Source organism: Nicotiana sylvestris, chromosome 1, assembly GCF_000393655.2.
Source record: "Nicotiana sylvestris chromosome 1, ASM39365v2, whole genome shotgun sequence".
NCBI classification, from domain to species: Eukaryota; Viridiplantae; Streptophyta; class Magnoliopsida; order Solanales; family Solanaceae; genus Nicotiana; species Nicotiana sylvestris.
Window position 1 is genome coordinate 162,357,549 of NC_091057.1, and position 20,047 is coordinate 162,377,595.

Consider the following 20,047-nt stretch of genomic DNA (forward strand, 5'->3'; position numbering starts at 1 on the left):
AGCCAAGCAAGAAAGTCAATATCCATGATGCTTAAGATTTTGCTGACATAAAGAGTGATTAGAATATTGTTTTGTTATATAGTTGTTCCACAAATATGAAAGCAGCTAAACAGGTGCTTAACTTCATAAAGAAAGGAACTTATTAACTAAGAGTGTCAATCAAAGGAAAATATAATACACATCCCAGTACAAATCATCTCAGAAGTGATCAAAAGTTCCATCAGCTGCGCCTAAGAGACATACGTCTTATTAGTTGCTTGATAAAAAATGCACAATTATTTAGCATGAAGACCATTTTCACAATTAGTTATATACCCTTAACTGCAGATAGTCCAAAAGATTGTTCACCAATTAATTCTGTAAGGGACGCCTTATTCTGCACTCGGGTGGTCCGATGAACAATTCAGTCTCCACATCTGATTTTTCACTACTCTCTGTACAAAGAGCTTCACCTTCCTTTTCTCCACTTGAGCCTTGTCTCTGTTGAAGGCCACCAAACTAAAACAAGGCACGAGAGAATTACTACTTTCCTTTATTATGATTTTATACTCGACTATGAACTATAGAGTCGAAGAGTTGAAAGAGGACTTAAACTAAGGTTTGAGGCTAAGGAAAAGAAAAATATACCTTCTCCCTCAGTATTGCATTTTCAGAAGCAAGGATTTTCTCCTGGATTTGTTAGACAGGAAAGCATTACATTAACTAGTGAAGCTGCTATTGAGGGACAGAGACAATGACATGCAACAACAAAGTCATGCCATAAATAAGTAGTTTCGACTTTGCAATTTGAGTTATCTTGAATTCACTATTTAAATGATTGCATTATGCATGAATTGTTACTCAAATAATTGTGTACCTTCATGGGAATTGCAGCTCAAAATAAATTAACTGTGGTGTTACCTTTTCTTTTAGTCGTTCAATTTGTTCCTTAAAAACTTGAATCTGAAAAGAATAAGCAAAGTAAATTAAATGTCAAGTACCCAAAACTTCATTAGAACAGATCATTTCTTGGACTTTTATGAAGAAACCTTTCGTGCTCGGATGGTACTGACACTCCGCTCCAACTGTTTTTCTATCTGTTGTAGTTCTACAAGGGAACAGGACTGCAGACCTTCTCCTAAGAGTTTCCTGATGCAAATTCCATTTGTTTCAAAAGGCTTTCAAACTTACTAGGAAAGGAAGAGAAATGACAATGCAACAACTTTTGGAGTAGGGTTTGATTGAACCTTTTAGATTCTTCAAGAAGCTCTATCTTCTCCATCAAACTTGCTGCCGCATGCTGCATATGCTGCATTATTGTGTAAGCTAGATTAAGCTGTTTTTCAATTTTTTTCAAGAAACTAATTGGTTGTCAATTCAATCTAAGGAGGAGGCATAAATTCAAGGCATTACCTGCAGATTCTGTTCCCCAACTTGGTTTTCAGGTTGAACTTTGTCTTTAGTATGCCTCTTATATCGCTCTATTATCTCCTGCATGCTGCCAAATTCTCCCTATTAGTCCTTTTTTCTTTTTCTTTTTTTAATAATAAACACACAGGCTAATAGCATAAAGAATTTTGAATGACAAGTATTCTAATAAGAACATAAGCAACTCTTGGACTCTCAGGTAGTGGATGAATCCACAGGCAAATAGCATAAGAATAGACCTCTATGTGATCATTCAGATTTGGCAATTTATCTAGTACAGAAGACTTTGGAGTGTGGGCAAACAAGTATGTATTAAATTGCCAGCGTTTAACACAAGACTCACTGGACCTACTACTTTTTTTCACATTTCATTAATTAGACAGTTGCACTTCCTCGTGCTAACGTGCAATATAATGCATCAGAAAGAGGCATGTACAAAGAATTACAGCTGTAAATCTACAAAAATCCAATAAAATGAAGAATCTACAAAATCCTATATGCAGCTATCTAATTGTCTCAGTTAATGTCTATGGGCTTCTTCAATTAGCAGAATCCTCCTACCGAGCAGTATAATGGGCAAATTTCCAAATCCTAGCATAAGCCACCGTGATCTTTGCAAAAGTAGGAGGTGATCCTAAGATGCATGGCCACTTCCGCGAGGCATTTTCTTTGAGCAGGAGTCTTCAACATCTTTCAACTGATAGTAGTGAGGAGCTATTTCTACAAGCCATTCTGGTTTCAGTTCAGTAACCTGCCGAATGTACTCCTTAGTCGTCAGGACCAGCTCGTGGTAGACAACCCATCTAGGAAGCCCCTGTGCTAAACCAGATCTGGGGTGAATGTAAACAGTCTGGGGATGTTTAACAGTTCGATAAAATCCGTTTTTTTTGCAGTCTTGTTGAGTGTGGGAAAAATCCTGATGCTATAGACTTCTTTATAGCTTCCCGGTTAGTAACATTTGAAGTCAACTCAATTTCCACTTTTTCTAGCAGGCCTTCCAACTGATCTCGGATATCCCTAGCTCTCTTCATGCTTCTAACCTGAATGTAGTTTTCATAGCACCACTCTAGTGAAAAGTTTGTTTCCTTCCAGGAATTGTAAACATTTAGCAGAGCGATATGATCTCCCACGTTGCCCATATGAAAATTCATCCGTGCATTGTCTGCGCGGACTTGTTTGTCCTTTGGACGATAGAAGATTGAATTCCCCACAGAAAGCATTGCAGCAATACTTATTATTTCATCAGAGCACTTGTACTTTTCAGAGGCAACAATCATCTTGGATAGCATGGGATCTAGGGGAAACTCGGCCATTCTTCTACCTATTTTTGTTAACTCGCCAAGCTTATTAAGGGCACCAAGTGCAAAGAGCAGTTCCAGTGCTTTAAGTATAGCTTCTGCCGATGGGGGATCCATGAAGTCAAAATTCACCAAGTTAATAATCCCAAGGCTCTTGAGACAAAGCACCACATTTGCAAGGTTGGTCCTTTGTATTTCAGGGACTGTGTTATCTTCCAAATCATTCATGTAGTTATATGCAGTGTATAATCGAAAGCATTTTCCAGGACCTGTTCTTCCAGATCGACCAGCTCTCTGGTTTGCAGAGGCCTTCGATATAGGAGTGATCATTAATGACTCCATTCCGGTCTGAGGGTTGTAAGACTTTATCTTAGAAAATCCTGGATCAATAACATATTTGATCCCATCAATCGTCAATGATGTTTCAGCAATATTTGTAGCTAGAACAACCTTGCCAGCCCCTGGCTCAAATATCTTGGCTTGTAATTCAGTTGGCAGGTTTGCGTATATTGGGCAGATTATCAGCTCATGAATTTTTGTCCCCAAACCCTTTATGCTTAATAATCTCCTCCGCTGTTTCAATCTCCTCCTGCCCAGTCAAAAAGATTAAGATATCACCATCACCAGGTGGTTGAGTTACATGGATCTGAAGAGCAGTGACTACTGCTGCATTCAAGTAATCGGCCTCTGGTGCTTACGTGTAGTGTATATCGACTGGAAACCGCCTTCCAGGAATTTTGAAAATTGGAGCACAGTCAAAATAATCACTGAACTTCTCTGCATCTAGTGTCGCACTTGATATAAGCAACTTTAAGTCAGGCCGAAATCGAGCAATATCCTTAACCAACCCAAACAAAATGTCAGTTGATAGTGTTCTTTCGTGAGCCTCGTCAAGCATGATTACACTATAGCTTGCTAGGTCAGGTTCTCCAACGAATTCCCGTAACAACATCCCATCAGTCATATATTTCAGAATCGTTTTTTCAGAAGTGCAGTCTTCAAAACGAATAGAGTAGCCAACCTCGTGACCAAGTTTGACTCCTAATTCATCAGAAACACGCGCAGCAACACTCATTGCAGCAACTCGGCGAGGTTGAGTACATCCAATCTTCCCACGCTTGGTATATCCCGCCTCGTGTAGATACTGCGGTATCTGTGTAGTTTTGCCAGAACCCGTTTCTCCGACAATAACAAGAACTTGATGATCATTAATAGCTTTGAGCAAATCATCCCTGTAGGGGTAAATGGGCAGAATTTTCCTGTCCCCCTGAAGTTTTTCAAACGCCTATTTAGCCGTAGATTTCTCTCTTAACTCAATGGGAGGCTCCTGTTCAACATTAACACCATCCATTACTGATGCTTCAATGAACTCAATTTGATCTTCGAACACAAATTTATAGTCCTCGGATCTTGGCGTTCTGTTTTTCGATCCAAATGTAAGTGTTGCCTTCGCAATCTGATGTTCTTCCCATGCTTCTTATTCCGAAAAAGAGTTCATCTTTTCAGCAACATCTGGATCCCTGTAACGTAGCTTTGCAACTGAAAATCTCTTTTTCTGATTTACACCACCTTCAACATCATAGGCATCAGGCATCTTGTACTCGCCCATGACATCAGTATCTTCTGATCGCTTCTTAACTTGTTCATATATTTGTTGTTTATATCTCAGTTCACATTGCTCTACTTCTGTCAACTTCACTTTGTCAAACAAATATTGATCATCTTCTATTTCGTTTGTGAGTTCCTCTACCTTCTTCTGCTCCCTTTTCTTTAAGTATTCTTTTCTGGAGAGTTTCCTTAAAGTTGCAACGTCATTTCGCTCTAACGCATCAGACCTCCTGATGCCCTCTTCTTCCTCCTTCCTTGTTAATTTTGGCTCTGCCAACTTTCTAGTCGCTGCAGCATCTCGCTCTTTGTTATGTCGTTCCAACTCTTCCCTCTCTCTTTGGTCCCGAAGTATTTCTTCCTCTTCTGACTCAAACTTGTCACTGTCATCTTGCTCTTGGGAAGTTCGTCTCCTAACGCGTCTTTCACCCTCCACATTCCTAACTACCTCGTCATCATCTTCGTCTTCATGGGTCTCAACAATCCTCCTGAATTTCTTTTTACGGGTATCCTCTTTCCTAGAATTACTTTCCGCGCCAACATTGTTGTCATCATCATCAGCCTCTAAAAGTGCGTAGGTCTTTTGCTTCCTCGCCAACATAGCAGCCTCCTTTTCTTGTGTAAATAAAGATTTGGCCCTGTCGTCATACGCTCAACACTAGCAAAAATTTCTTGAGCAAACACCTGTATTTCGTCGGAGGAAGACATTCCCATATCTACAAGATGATTTATTAGATCACCAGCTGATGAAGCTTGCTTAGAAAGATTAAGTACATAAGTAACTACTGTAGGCTGTGAGTAACCCAGCAGAGACATTAATTTGTCTGAAACCCACTTGCTTAATTCAGACCCCATATCTTTTCAGGAGAAGGAAATCACAACAAATTCAACGGAGGAAGAGAGTATTGGCGGGCTAATGGAATTTCGGTTCCGTCAATCAATTGTTGCTAGGGTTTTGGGCTTGTAGATTTGGCTCTTGAGGTATTGGAGCTTTATATAAACATCCGATAGATGTTACCCAACCCTATTTGGACTGGGATTCATGCCAGTATATTTGATTGATGTTACCGAATCCCACTTGGACTAGGATCCATTCTCACTTAAAAATTAAAATTATACTATAAGAATACGTTTTTTTTAATTACTAAAACAATACTCTTTTGTATGGAACTCCTCCTTATAAGTCGAAGCACAAATTATTAATTAGGTAGTCTTTTATAAAATACAGAAAATTTCTTAACCAATGGATATATTTGGAACTCTGAAAAAGAAAAGAATTTGGTTATTTAGATATCCAAACTAGAATAAGCAAACTTAATAATCTGCTAAAAATGTCAAGCTTTTCATATTGATAAGTAACTTTAGTAACAATCGTCTAAATGAAAATAAAAGTAAACTTTCATCGACTTGCAACTCAACAATCATATGAATATACGACTGCATCCACGTATGGAGATCTTCTGCCACTTTGTAAAGCTTCAATATAGTTAAACAAATGCCGAGTAAATTCCCTATTTGTTGAAAAGAATCTTGATATTTTTTATTGACACAGGTAAAATACAAGGACATAATCTGAACTATGACCTAGAGTGACTGATATACTTTCTAGTTCTCATATGATTTAGGGTCAACCTCAACTGTTTATGTGCCCTCTATATGTGCTGCGGAGTCAGCTAGTTTGGACAAATTATAGCATTTGCACTGACATGTCTGGAGCAGTGTTTTAAAAGACGTTTTCGGGGCAAGCCACATTCCCCCCTCCCCTCCCCCTCCACCCTCTCTTTATGGGCTAGTAAAGATGCACCGAAGCAATTCGGGAGCAAAAGTATTGCGAGGCGTAAGCTCTATTGTTCTGGGCGTATGCCTAGGTGTTGGACGAGTTTTTATTTTATGACGTAAGCCGAGAACCTTTCCAAACTAGAATTAAAATTTCTAAATAAGTTCTTAATTTAATACCAAAGAAACACAAAAGTCAAATTGTTATTACATGCTAAAAAGCTTAAATACTTAAAAGTCAAAAGATTTTTTATTCTTAGCCCTAATTTTTACTCTTTCTCTTTGTCTTCTACTGCATAAAGGAAAAACTTATCAATTTGCAATACTATAAAGTAAAAACTCATCATCCTCAACAATTTGCTCTGGTTTAATGCTTCTGATTGTAAATTTCTTTTTTGCTTTTCTTTCTTTTCAAGTTATTTTGCTATTTCACTTTAGTTTATAAATTTATACTCATTTTTTTTCCAAAAGTCTTATTAGCTTTTGTCATGAAACAATTTTGATTAGTTTTTTAGTCAATTGCTTATTCAAATTAGCGTTTTAAGATGAACTACTTCTATGTACATTTCACTTCTTCTATATTTTCTTCAAATTTCTATAATTTTCTAATTGACGAGACGCGAGGAGGTATTAACGCTAGGTTGGAAGCTTGGAGGTAAACGCTGGAGTCCAAAGATTTCAAGTTGAGCAGGTCGAAAACTGAATACTTGAAGTGCAAGTTCAGTGATGAGAGGCATGAAGAAGAAGTGGAAGTAAAAATTGATACTCAAGTTATTCCCAAAAGAGATAGTTTCAAGTATCTTGGGTCTATAATCCAAGGCAAGGGGGAGATTGACGAGTATGCTACTCACCGCATTGGAGCAGGTTGGATGAGATGGAGGCTAGCTTCGGGGGTTTTATGTGATAAGAACGTGCCGCCTAGACTTAAGGGCGAATTCTACAGGGTGGTGGTTAGACCGACTATATTGCATGGAGCTAAGTGTTGGCCCGTCAAAAAGCTACATGTCCAGAAGATGAGCGTAGATGAAATGAGGATATTGAGATGGATGTGTGGACATACCAGGAAAGACAACATCAGGAATGAAGTTATTAGAAACAATGTGGGAGTGCCATCCGTGGAAGCCAAGTTGCGGAATCGAGGTTGCGATGGTTTGGGCATGTGAGAAGGAAAGACATAAATATCCCAGTCAGGAGGCTAAAAGGTATTGGGGAGAGGTAATTAGGTAGGACATGTCGGTGCTTCACCTAACCGAGGATATGACTAGCAATAGGAAAATATGGAGATCGAGAATTAAGGTGGTGTGTTGATAGGTAGTTATGAGTTTTTCTTAGGTTAACAATAGTACTATTAATATCCTAGTTGTTGGTTGAAAGTACTTCCCTTTAGTTAGTTATTATATTTGGTACTTAGCAACCACGTCCATTGTTTTTGAAAATTACTACCGGAAACTGTTGCTATTTGGTGTTACTCTTTCTCCCTTTTATTGAAAATTGTTGCTTCCTGATTGTTACGATCTGATGCTACTTTTTCTCCTCTTTTCCTTATCGTCTTTCTTCTTCTTCTTCTTCTTCTTCTTCTTCTTCTTCTTCTTCTCTTCCTTTCCACCTCCTTTTGAGCCGAGAGTCTATCGGAAACAGTCTTTCTACCTCTTCAGATAGGGGTAAAGTCTGATACATTACCCTCTCCAGACTCCACTTGTGGGATTATTGTGGGTACGTTATTGTTGTTTATCTTTTTAATATTATTTGTGTTATATTAATATATAAAATATTAAAAATTAAAGATCCATAAGCTTAAGCAGAATGCTTCGAGGCTTAAGCATAACGTTTCGTTTCATACCCGCGCTTCTTATAAAACTGGCCAGGAGCAATTATATTTTCTTGATTTTTAATTTGGATGCAAATTAAGATCATGTTTGGAAAACCATCTAGGAGTTTTATTTGAGTCTAATTGGGTATAATTACAAAGTTTAACATGTTTGTCTGGCTGAGTAATTACTTGGTGAGCATGAAATTAGGTGTAATTACACTTTCTAATTCTCAAAAAGGAGGTGAGAATTAGTGGTGAGTACACCCTATAATTATAAGGTAATGTAACTCTTCTGATCTTTTATTATTTTTATTTTTCGAATATATTAAGTACGTATTCTTTTTATAATATTTCTTTTTTATTTCTCTTATTCTAATTTTTTAACCTTCCAACGTGTTACTTATGGCGTGCTTCCATATAATTTTGCAACCTCTCTTTCTTATCTATTTTTTTTTCTTAGTTGCTATACACAATTTCGTATTTACTAGCTCTGTTTTCTACTCCTTAGTATGAAATAGCTATTTAAAAAATACCTCTTAAATTCATATTTATCCTTTGTAATTTAAAAAGTACAATAAAGTATGCATTTAATATTTTACTCATTTAAGTTGCTAAAAAATTTAATTCATAATTAAAAAAGTTGTTAATTATTTTAAGTTAAAATATTATTTATTTGAAATATAGTAAAGATACTGATAACTCTTTCCGATATTACTTCTTAGTTTATAATTATCTAATGCTTTTATTTCTTAAAAATATAATTTAAATATCTAATGATAAATAATATTTAGTTTTTCTTATATATACATTTGTATTGCCACATATTAATGAGTCAGTAAAAGCTTAAATCGTTAAATTTTAATTAATTAATTTAAGTAATAATATTATTTATTATAACGATATTATTATAAATTTAAAGGTTAAGTAATAATAATAATATATATATATATATTGATAGGTTAATTGATGATAGGCTAGAAGCATGAATTTTGGTCTCAGTAGAAATTTATACTTATAATGTGATTTGTATGTTCAAGACTTATATCAGGGTCGCCATAATGAAACACGACTTATATCAGGGCCGCCATAATGAAACACGTAGCTTCGAAGTCTGAATAAAAACTTCAATTGATCATCTGGGACCATATCCGGTGTTCGTGAATCGGCGTTGCATCCAAAAGTTGGAAGAAAGTGTATGGGATAGAGAAAAATGTTTTAGTGTGTCGCATAAGGCGTGACATAGAGCATCGCATTAGTGCATAAGTTTGTCAGACGTTCGAGAAGTTCGGAGACTTGGATTTTTTAGGTCTGACATGAAAATACACTAATGCAACGAAGGGCACGTAGCAAGGAGCGACGCATTAGTACAGAAGTTTGTCAGACAAGCTAAGTTCAGAGAGTTTACAACAGAGCAAAATACACTAATGCGATGCAGAGCGTGTAGCACTATGCGACGCAGAGCGCGTAGCACTATGCGACGCATAAAGCGTAAAAAAAATTTAAGTTTTCCCATGTCGGGTCAAAGAGGGTAGTTTGATCCAGGCACATTCCAACTTGGTATAAATATATTAGAAACACGTTTTTGAGAGGACTTTTAACCTTTGGAGCTTTTTGTGATGATCTGATAGGTCATCTAAAGCTTTAACCCTTAATTCTGTATTTCAAAACTTCAAATAGCTTCTTTTAGCCTTTCTCAATTTGCGTGCACAATCCATGTCTTTTTCCAAAAGGCTTTTGTATGAAAAATTGATTAAAAATGTGAATTCGTGCCTTAAAATTTATTTGAATTGACTTCGGTCAATATTTTGATCAAACGTATCCGGATCCATATATTGACAGTCTCGGTAGGTCTGTATCGCGATTTGGGACTTGGGCGTATGTCCAAAATCAAATTCGAAGGTCCCTAGCTTGATTTATCGTAATTTGTTGATAATATGAAGATTAAAGGTTTAAAGAACTTATAAATTTGACCGAAGTTTGACTTCGTCGCTACCGGGTCCGGATTTTTATTTCGGAGCTTGGTATAGGTTCATTGCTATATTTATGACTTGTCTGCAAAATTTAATGCAAAACGGAGTTAATTTGACGTGATTCAGATGCTCAGTTGTTAAAATGAAAGTTCTTAAATTTTATTAAAAATTTCATTCGTTTTGGCGTCCGATTCATAGTTCTATGTGTTATTTTTGTGTTTTGATCGTGCGAGCGAGTCCATATAGTATTTTGGGACTTGTGTGCATATTTGGTTTGGAGCCCCAAGGGATCGGGTGAGTTTCGGATAGGCTACCAAAGTTTTAAAACTTAAAAAAGCTAGTTTTTAGCTTCTGCTGGTTTCTGGTATTTCCTTCTTCGCGATCGCGAAGGCTAGTTAGGACAGTGGGTGGTTTTACTCAGTGCGAACGCAAGGTTATGGACGTGAACGCGGAGTAGTGAGGGGAGTGCCCTTCGCGAACACCAACGCGAAGGCATAGCTTTAGAGAGGCGGGGGCTGGGAGATGCGTTTACTCTACGCGAATGCGGAGGTGAGGCTGGCTAAGCCTATGCGAACGCGTGGAGTAACTCGCGATTGCGTAGGCCAATCGGACAGTGCCTTGGCGAACACGTCAGGTGTCTCGCGATCGTGATGAACACCTGACGCCTAGTCATTTAAATTTTTAAAAAATGGGATTTCACCCATTTTTCACCATATTTCCATTTGAGCTCGGCCTAAGGCAATTTTGAAGAGAAAAGTGATCACCAATTCATAGGTTAGTATACTTTAACTTATTTTCTTCCATTTCTAACATCACCCACAAATTCCTAGTCTTAATCTTTGTTCTTCTATGGTAGAACACTAGGGATCTAGGAAGAATTGAGGGTTTTTGCAAATTCAGGATTTAGATTTCAATTTGGGGTCGGATTCCGAAACTAATTATATATTCGAGCTCCGGGGTGAATGGGTAAATAAATTTTTGTCCAAATCTTGAATTTTGACCAAGAGGGTACGGAGTTGACCTTTTTGAGTTTTGCAAAAATGTATAAATATCCTAACTTTATGTATTGTAATTGACTCCCTTAGCATTATTTGACGTTATTGAGTCGATTGTGGTTAGATACGATTGGTTTGGAGGCGGATTCTAGAGGAAAGGTCTCGATAGAGCTCTGGGTTGACTGCGGAGTGAGGTAAGTATCGTGGTTAACCTTGACTTGAGGGATTAGGACTTGATCGCCTATTTTCTATGTCTTTAAATGTGTGGGTACAATGTATATATGAGGTGACGAGTACTTACACATTGTTATTGGGATAAAGCATGCGGGTGACATTTGTTTCCTTGTAATTTATTGCCTTCTTTAATTATGATATCTATGCTTAGATTAGTTTATTACTTACTTGATCGTTCTTTCCACATTTATGAACTATTTGTGATGGTTGAGTATTTTTGGAAGTTGAGATTTGGTATCTTGGAACCATTATTGATGTAAGGTTTATTCTTGCTTATTCTATCTCCCAAATTTTATATTCATTAATACATGGTAAGGGAGAGTGTTAAAGCACGAAGGGTGATGTCGTGCCGTTTATTGCTTCATTTATTGATTAATACATAATTAGGAAGAGAGTTAAAGCACGAAGGGTGATGTCGTGCCGTATTTATCATTTTATGGAGAGGTAGAGAGTAAAAGCACGATGGTGATGTCGTGCCATTATTATTGTTTCATAGTGAGGTTAAGAGTAAAAGCACGATGGGTGATGTGACGTCTTTATTCATTATCTTTATCCATTTTCATTAGTTGATGATTTATTTGACTGTCTTATATTGTCATCCCTGTTGTAATTATCGTATCTTGTTCCCCTTTCGCATGCCCCCTCCCATCTGTCCATACTAAATCTCTATTTATAATTATTTGGTACATATATCTATGTTTGTACATGTTAAATTATGTGAGTGTCATGTCATAGTCTCGTCACTACCTCTTCGAGGTTAGGCTCGACACTTACGGAGTACATTGGGTCGGTTGTACTCATACTACACTCTACACTTCTTGTGCTTGGTACTGATCCCAACTGTACGTGAGGTGCATCAGCTCAGATTAGCACATTTGGAGACTCGAGGTAGATCTGCTAGAGTCCGTAGACCGTGAAGTCCTCTTCCTTTTTCCTCATTTACTATTCATTTTATTCGAAACGGTTGTATTTATTTCAGACTATATTTGTAGAACCTCTAGAAGCTCGTGTACTTGTGACTCCAGATCCGGGATTGTACTTAGATATGCTGGTTATTATGCCATTTCGTACTTCATTTTAGATTCATTTTAGTTTAATTGGTTTATTTACTTGAATTGTTTAAAAATTGGCTTAAGAATTACTCTAACGTTGGCTTGCCTAGTGAGTAAAATGTTAGGCGCCATCACGGTCTCGAAGGTGGAAATTTCGGGTCGTGACACTTTTGGAAAGCATTGGAGGTTTCAAGACACAAGATTTCATCTTTCTTCTACCAATTCAATACGCGAGTTTGGATTGTAATACCAAATTAATCTTTTCTTATTCTTTAACACTATTTGTGATGACTTTCTCCATATCTATGGAGTAGTTTATCTTAGGGTTTTATATGATTTGGTGACTTGATTATTGTTTATCGATTCGACTGTTTATCGATTCGACTACTGTTTAGTTGCATGAATTTATTGGAGGAGCTTTGATATTAGTTGTGATTTTATTCTTTATAGTGTTTAATTGAAAGAGGAATATCTTATTGGATATTATTGCAGTGTATGCCTTAGTTTATTTTGGCGATTCTTTGAAGTAATCGAGAGAGCTTTTTGAGTTACCGTTTAAATTAAGATAAAGAAATATTCACGAGAAGTTTCTCTTAGATCATTCCTACCAATAGATTCTTGCAAGTTTCACCACACTTCACATTGGTTTATTTGGAAGATTTAGATTTAATCGAGACAGGAACCTGAATCAGAAGTATAAGCTAATTAGCTATTGAATTCGTGAGAAACGATATAACCTTAAGAGTGAAATATAACAATGTCAAATTTAGGATAGCAGTCTTGCACCTATCATGGTAAAACCTTTATTCTTCGTCTTGATAATAACCCATTGCTCTACTCTCTAGTTTTCTGTGATCAATTGTTAATTGTTTTAGTTTTAATAGTTTATTTTAGTTCATATTCATTCTAATCAAAGTGTTAATTATGCATCCTGAATAGCGTTAAACCAGAAATTACTTAAATACTATTTAAATTCAAGCATTATGGAGACAATAATTAAACTAGTTATACTATCTTTGACTAGCAAGCATCAATTTCATGTTGTGCTTTGCGCTCGTCATTAATTTAAAAAATATTTATTTAATTATGTAATTACACTTGTCTAACCAAACATAACAGTGAAAATTATACTGTAATTGTGTTCTGACAAATAAACAGGTCATTGTAATTACTAATTACAAGGTGTGAAATTACTATATTGGCAATTACACCGTCAAGTAATTGCACGTGACTTTCCAAGCCAACCCTAAAGGTAACGGTGACTATTCAAGCCCCTTTGAAAATTCTTACACACTTGATGAGGAAAGGTGTAACATTTTGTACCATTAGCTATATTAGTATCTATTTGTTTCTTTATTCATAGATCTTAAAACGCCACATGAGTGGTCGCATGGACTATGGGCATGGGAGGTTACTTTTGAAGATTATTTTCATTACTATGCAAGTTTGAAAATCGAATAAAACATGTCACTTGAACTTTTATTGAAGGCTACGTACTACCCATTTTGTGTGTTGGAATTTATGTTTGTGCCGAGATGTATGAGATTATGAGTGAAGGTCATGGTTTCTTTCAAATTGATATTATAAGCATTCAAGGTTTTTGAAAGTTTTGAACCTTAAAAGAGAATTTGAGATTCAAAAAAATAAAGAATCGGAAGGGATCAAGGGATTATGTTGGCAAACCCACAACAATTGTCTACAAAATTAGGCTATTTAGTGAAAGGTTCCAAACAATGGAATTATTGAAAAAATTCTTGTGGGTTTGCTTGAGAAATTTGTGTAAGATGTTTTCACTTGAGGATTCCAAAGATCTCTAAAATATTAATTTCTGTTAATGAAATTTAATAACGCTTGGCGAACTATTGAGAAAAGGTGGACCAGTAGAGATGAGAAAACAAGTGAAAAGTCATTTGTTGAGATGACGCCAAATGAATCAACCGAAACCTTTGCTGTATATGCAAGAAAAAGAATCAGGCTGAGAAGGTTTATTGGCATAAAGGTAAACGACCCAAGTGTTTAATTGTAAAAGATCTGGACATAAGTAAAAAAAATTGTAGGTTTAAAAAAGAGCATGCAAATATGGCACAATAAAGAAGAAACTCTTTTAATCAAGGATATTGGTGAGAAAATTTAATCAAGGATATTGGTGAGAAGTGCATCAATCAATAATTGGAAGTTGATGACAAATGCAATGAGCGAATATCCTAAAACCCCCTATACTAATATGTTTTTGTCAGTTACTTAAACTATCTGGTGTCCCCAAAACCTCCCTTAAATATATACCTTTATATATTTTTTTAAAACTTGTCAATTTTTTAACGGAAAGCGTGATAGTATAATCTAAATGTCAATTTAATTAAGAATTTTAACTAATAATCAAAAATAATTAAATGGGTAAATGTTTGGGGGTTAAAAAAAGAAAGAGGGTGAAGGGATAAACACACGGTCACTTGTTAAAAAAAAAAAGAGAATTTTTTTCATCTCTTCCTGTAATGGCTACACCATGTCTCAATTGTAATTTTTGCTATTAACAATGGATTTTTCCCATTAACCTTCGATTTCACTGAAAATTTTAGTTAAATACTAGCTTTGGGATTAAAAATGTAAGGTTTGGTAAAACTTTCAGTTAGGGTTTGGTAAAAATAATAGGCTTTTGGTGACTAAATTGTGTTGAAAGAAGAAGACCTAAATGAAGATAAGAAAAAAATTTCAATATGAAATCCTTAAGGAGAAAGGAAGAAGAAAGATTAAAAAAAAATGAAGAAGAAAGCTATACATAATGAAAATAGAGAGAAAATAGAAAAATTGAATTTATAAAAAAGGTTAACACTAGCTAACCATTAGACACGGCCAATGAGGCCATTTCTCTGTATAATTTCATCTCCTTTGTGCCGTTGGACGAGTTATCTTACATATTTTTTTAATTTTTAATATAAAAGTGAATATAGTTAAGGGAGATTTTGGAGACACCAAATAATTTAAGTAGGTAACTGCCATAAACGTACTAGTTTAGGAGGGGGTTTAGAGTAATCAAGAGTTTAGTAAGTACCTGGGCTTCCTTATCTTCTGTAAGAGACCAACTCATAAGGACTTTCAGTTGTTGATATTAATACAAGATTAGCTGAATGGAAGACCAACTTTTGAACATGGCAGGTCGCACTAATTTGGCTAAATCATCTCGTAATTGTATTCCGAATCATGTCTTTTTTAAGTGTTTATTTGTCTTAGATTTTCATATCTGTTGCTTCTATCTCAATGACATTGCGTCTTCAAGTTGATGTGGTCTGTGGTCACCTCCTGATGAAGTTATTGTATTCAACACTTCACTACTACTTATACTTTTAAATGTAAAGGGAATTGTCACATTTGTTATTCATCATATATGAGGAAAGCACTTCTCTATACTCTATCTAAAATCTCTATATTAATCATGAACATTAAGTAAGCCAACCAGTTCGTGCAAAGATACTATACGAAAATATTTCAAACTTAGAAAAATGATGAGGATTAAGAAAGAGGAAGATTAACCCCAAGGATCAATAGTAGGAAAAACTATATATAGGAATAAAGAAAGAAAAGAAGAAATAAAGGGATAAGTGTCAGAAGTCTCATGCCGGTTGTGGAAAAGGTAATTGGTCTTCTTACATGATCCTGACAATTATCGCCTCATGAACTAGAAGTTTGGAGCAAAATAGAAGAATATTTAATTTCAAGGAAGCCTCGAAACCAATGTCCAATCTAAAGATGGAATCATTGGACAATTCAGTATTAAATTAAATTTAACAATGACAACTAAGGATTCAATGGTTTAAATTAAGTTGTGACACAAGTACCAATCATGTAGTAAGGCATTAAGGAATGTGTAATTGGATCATTGTTCTAAATTAAGTTGTAACACAAGTATCAATCATGTAGTAAGGCATTAAGGAATGTGTAATTGGATCATTGTTCTAAATCAAGTTGTAACACAAGTATCAATCATGTTGTAAGGCATTAAGGAATGTGTAATTGGAAGTGGAGGAGTCATGTACTGGAATATTCGTGCATTAGGTTATGAAGAGAGTGTACTTGAATGTTTGAGCACTAGGTTATGTCCACGGACTCTACACAACAGTTCAAAGTGTTCAAAAGTACTTGGTGCAGCATTGAACAATATAAGTTGCCGTAGTGGTCCATATATCATCCATTTCTGAGTTTATGAGACAGTCAAAACAAATCTGATAAACAAGTAAGGATGTAACTTATATATAGAGCAAGTGCAAAGAATCTTTATTCTATGAAAGTATTTTAATTTGTCGTAGCAGGTAACCTGCCTTATTTTTCAGTGATACTGATCTTACCTTTTACAGACAGTTCTCGTTATGTTTTAGGTGACCTTTTCTTATTCTTTTTAATTAAGTCATCACCAAGGCTTGTGCCATTGGTATTGGAGGTTAGGCTCGACCTTTACTATATCTATTCACATGCAAAAGATTACAAAAAGGAGGGGACATGGACCTTAACCTCCGAAAGAGACGAGACCGATGAATCAATCTTCAAAATATGTTGGAAGAGAAAGGCCTATAGCTATACAACTCTTCCATTGCTAACTGTGAATTCAACTTACAAAGAAATTACTTTAGTCGTATCTTCTTCTAATATTAGTAAGTTGCCATTTGTCTAGTTGAAGATGACCCTTCACCTTTTTAAGAAGTTGTTGAAAAGAGTAGTAGAAGGTACGGTTTCACTAGAGGAGGCTAACTTAGCTAAAAAAATCTGCCACTTAGGTGACCTAATAACATACGAATTCAGTTATGACCATGTCAGTGGATAGCAGTAAAATTGAAAATTACTATAAAAATAGACGTTTGTGCATAACTGCATATAGATAGAAATCTAACTTAGTTAGCTTTCTTTTGTGACTATGTGGACTAATTAAACGAAAAAAGAGTTTGGTAAATGACAGTATTTCAATATCACCTAGATGAAATATGGCAACCAATACATGATTTAGCTGAAACATAACAAGAACTACCTGATCTGGTTTCTAATTTCCTTTAGTAGTAATGGAAGCATGGCTAATTTGGAGGGATTTCTTGAGACATATAAAATTGATTCTTTGAATAAAGTACATGACAGATATGTTGCACGAACTCTTTAAAAATATTGTGGCATATAGGATCCTCCAAAATAGTATATTTTTTGGAGAATTCGACACAATAATTTTTGGAAAGTTCAAACAACCTAGCATGAAATACATGGATATCCACACACCAAAGATAAACAAAGAATATGAAGGATTTTATTGACAACAACGTTTCAATATAAAGTAAGTTAGAGATTGATTATATAAATATTCATAGAGCATGTCGATCTATTTAAATGAAAGTATCTTATTGACAAACATAGTACTAACATTTTTCGAGAACACATGGTACATATCTGCCCAAAAGATTCTCAAGGTTTGTTACAAAGGAAACAGCCCAAGAGTATGGCCTTCCTGAGCAAGACAGCGAGCATGAAATCAAGTACTAACTTGACAACTGGCTCCCAGTCTTCGCTTTGAAGTTCTCTTTACAACTCTAAACAAATCAAGAAACTCAGTTTACTTTTAACTTTGTCCGTGAATCATACCTTGCTTTATTATTTTTTGTCAACTGACTAATGCCTATTTTATCAAGTTTATGGGAAAGAATGACTCTGACTGACTGTACTTTTAACGAAATATTTAAATTTTATACCACGTATAGGATGACGATGCATAATTTTACTTCAACAACTGAAATAACAAACCCAAAATAAGTAATTACAAACATGATTTATATAACTCTAGTACTAATATTCCTTGAGTTGTCTTCTTATCATGACAAGTTTAACTCAATTAAAACTTTTGTGCTAAGAAGTTGATATTATTTCATTTTTTTGGTTATCGCATGACGTGAACAAAACTTACAAAGAAAAATTGAATATAAGTTTATTTTAGGGTGATCATAAAATGCCATTCAACAAGAATCTCTTAATTAGGGTTAAGTTGCTAGGTAGATGGACAGTGCCTAGCTTGTAGAAGCAATAATATATGCTTAGGGGAAGGTTCTCTTCGTGAATAAGATGTTCATAGAGGCATTTTAATTAAGTTGTACGTCATATAAACAACTCTCCTATATTATAGCCCATAATAAATGTCGGAGGTCAGACCCCTCGTCACTATTTTATAGGTACGAAGATGAGATCTGATGAAAAGAAGCAAGAAAATCACACTTGATGACTATAAACAAATAATTGGGACTTAAACTCAATCAAGATGTTGGACTTCTGATGGAAAATGAAGGGAAAAACTGGACACAAATAATTAATTAAAACCACAGAAAGTAAGAAAGAGATAGTGGGTACCTAGAGCTGGCAAATTCATAGAGCTTTCCTCTTGGAGAAAATATAACTAATCCAACCTCCGCATCACATAGTACTGAAAGCTCAAATGCTTTCTTTAGCAAACCATTTCTGCGTTTAGAGAAAGTAACTTGCCTGCTTGTTGCGTTTTCTATACGCCTCATCTGAGTTTTTCCTCTCACCATATCTCCCTTTTGTAGAAGATATAAAAATCACCCGAATATAAAGAAGAAGATGTTAGTGCCAAATTAGAATTCAAAACAAGAAAAGATATATATATATATATATATTTGTGCAAGTATAAGGAAGAAGATAAAGGACAGTTGTTCCAATAGATGAAGAACGAGAGAGTTTATATGAAGAAAGAATTTTGTACAAAAAATATGAAAATCAAATTGAAAGGCTTAATTAGTGTATATTGGAGGAGCAATGAGGACTTACAAATTTGGCAAAAAAACTCAGAAGCTTTTTGGTTGCAGGTATGAGGAAATATAGAAGTGAAGCTAAAAAGGGGAAGTCCCAAATCTGATGTGTGTATGTGGAAGAACAACCTAGCTGAAAGGGTAATAGGTGCAAATTTGCTCTTTTCTCAGCCCCAAATTGTGGTATATTATCAAAATGGAAAGAAAGAGACAACGCCAAATACTTTACTTATTCTAAATTAGGATGTGATTTATATACACTATATTAAATTAATATATATATACACACACTATAGCGCAAAGAATTTTATATTATCTGTATAATTTAAACTATTTTAAAAAATTATCTCTTATTTTTTGGATAATTCACTTATTATAAACAACTACCCCATTTATAATTACTCTTTAGCTAACCTACTAGTGTAAAAAATTGATATTATCAATGCACAAAAATTAAACGGTCGTTATTCTAAGAGTTATTTGGTATAATGGTGGGATATTCCATTCCAATGGGATTTCTTTTATATGGGATAACTAATCCACCATTTTAATATAAAAGTTATCCTAGAATTAACTAATCACATGTACTATACACTCTCTCTCCTTTTCTTGAGGTCCCCCCTTGAGAAAATGAAAAGAAAGAAAAACTAAGAGAATTAATAATTCAGAGAAAGACCAAAACAAAACATCATCTTTCATTACTTTATGCTAGTTTTGTAAACCTACAAACTTAACCCAAAAGAGAAAAAATGAGATGTAAAAGGATATTAGGCGTGTGCACATATTAAACCATGTTTGGAGGGATATAGCCAACCAAGCAATATATTGCAAGAAGGAGAATTGAAGTAAACAGTGATAACAATGGAAAGTTCGTACAACGTTAATTTACATCAATATGTCAATGTCAAGAGTAGTAGTAGTATGTACGTCCCAATGAGAAGTCGAAAACGCATTGGTTCTGTGAGGAGTTTTTAGGACTACTTTCCAATATAGTAGCTGTTATAGTCTTGATGTGAAAACTCTGATCTATTTCCTTTCCTTTATTGTAGCTTTTTGTGGAGGTGAGAAGAGCGTACTGTGTCTCAGTATCAAATGGCTGGCATTTCTTTATC

General features: G+C 35.2%; 1 protein-coding gene and 1 pseudogene across 2 annotated transcripts; both read right to left on the reverse strand.

The window, feature by feature from the left end:
• Window positions 1-10: 10 nt before the first annotated feature.
• Window positions 11-19,136, reverse strand: LOC104242685 (MADS-box protein SOC1-like). Of its 2 annotated transcripts, XM_009797767.2 has the most exons (9): window positions 18,955-19,136; window positions 18,517-18,704; window positions 1,393-1,477; window positions 1,227-1,288; window positions 1,029-1,128; window positions 901-942; window positions 628-669; window positions 316-498; window positions 11-230 (listed from the first exon to the last, which is right to left on the reverse strand). In XM_009797767.2, the coding sequence occupies exons 2-8, from the start codon at window positions 18,696-18,698 to the stop codon at window positions 352-354; spliced, it is 660 nt and encodes a 219-aa protein (XP_009796069.1). In that variant the 5' UTR covers window positions 18,699-18,704; window positions 18,955-19,136; the 3' UTR covers window positions 11-230; window positions 316-351. The 2 variants fall into 2 exon arrangements, with proteins under 2 accessions (XP_009796069.1, XP_009796063.1); XM_009797761.2 differs by having other exon boundaries at window positions 11-498.
• LOC104242677 (pre-mRNA-splicing factor ATP-dependent RNA helicase DEAH1-like) lies at window positions 1,486-5,404 on the reverse strand (annotated as a pseudogene).
• Window positions 19,137-20,047: the final 911 nt, after the last annotated feature.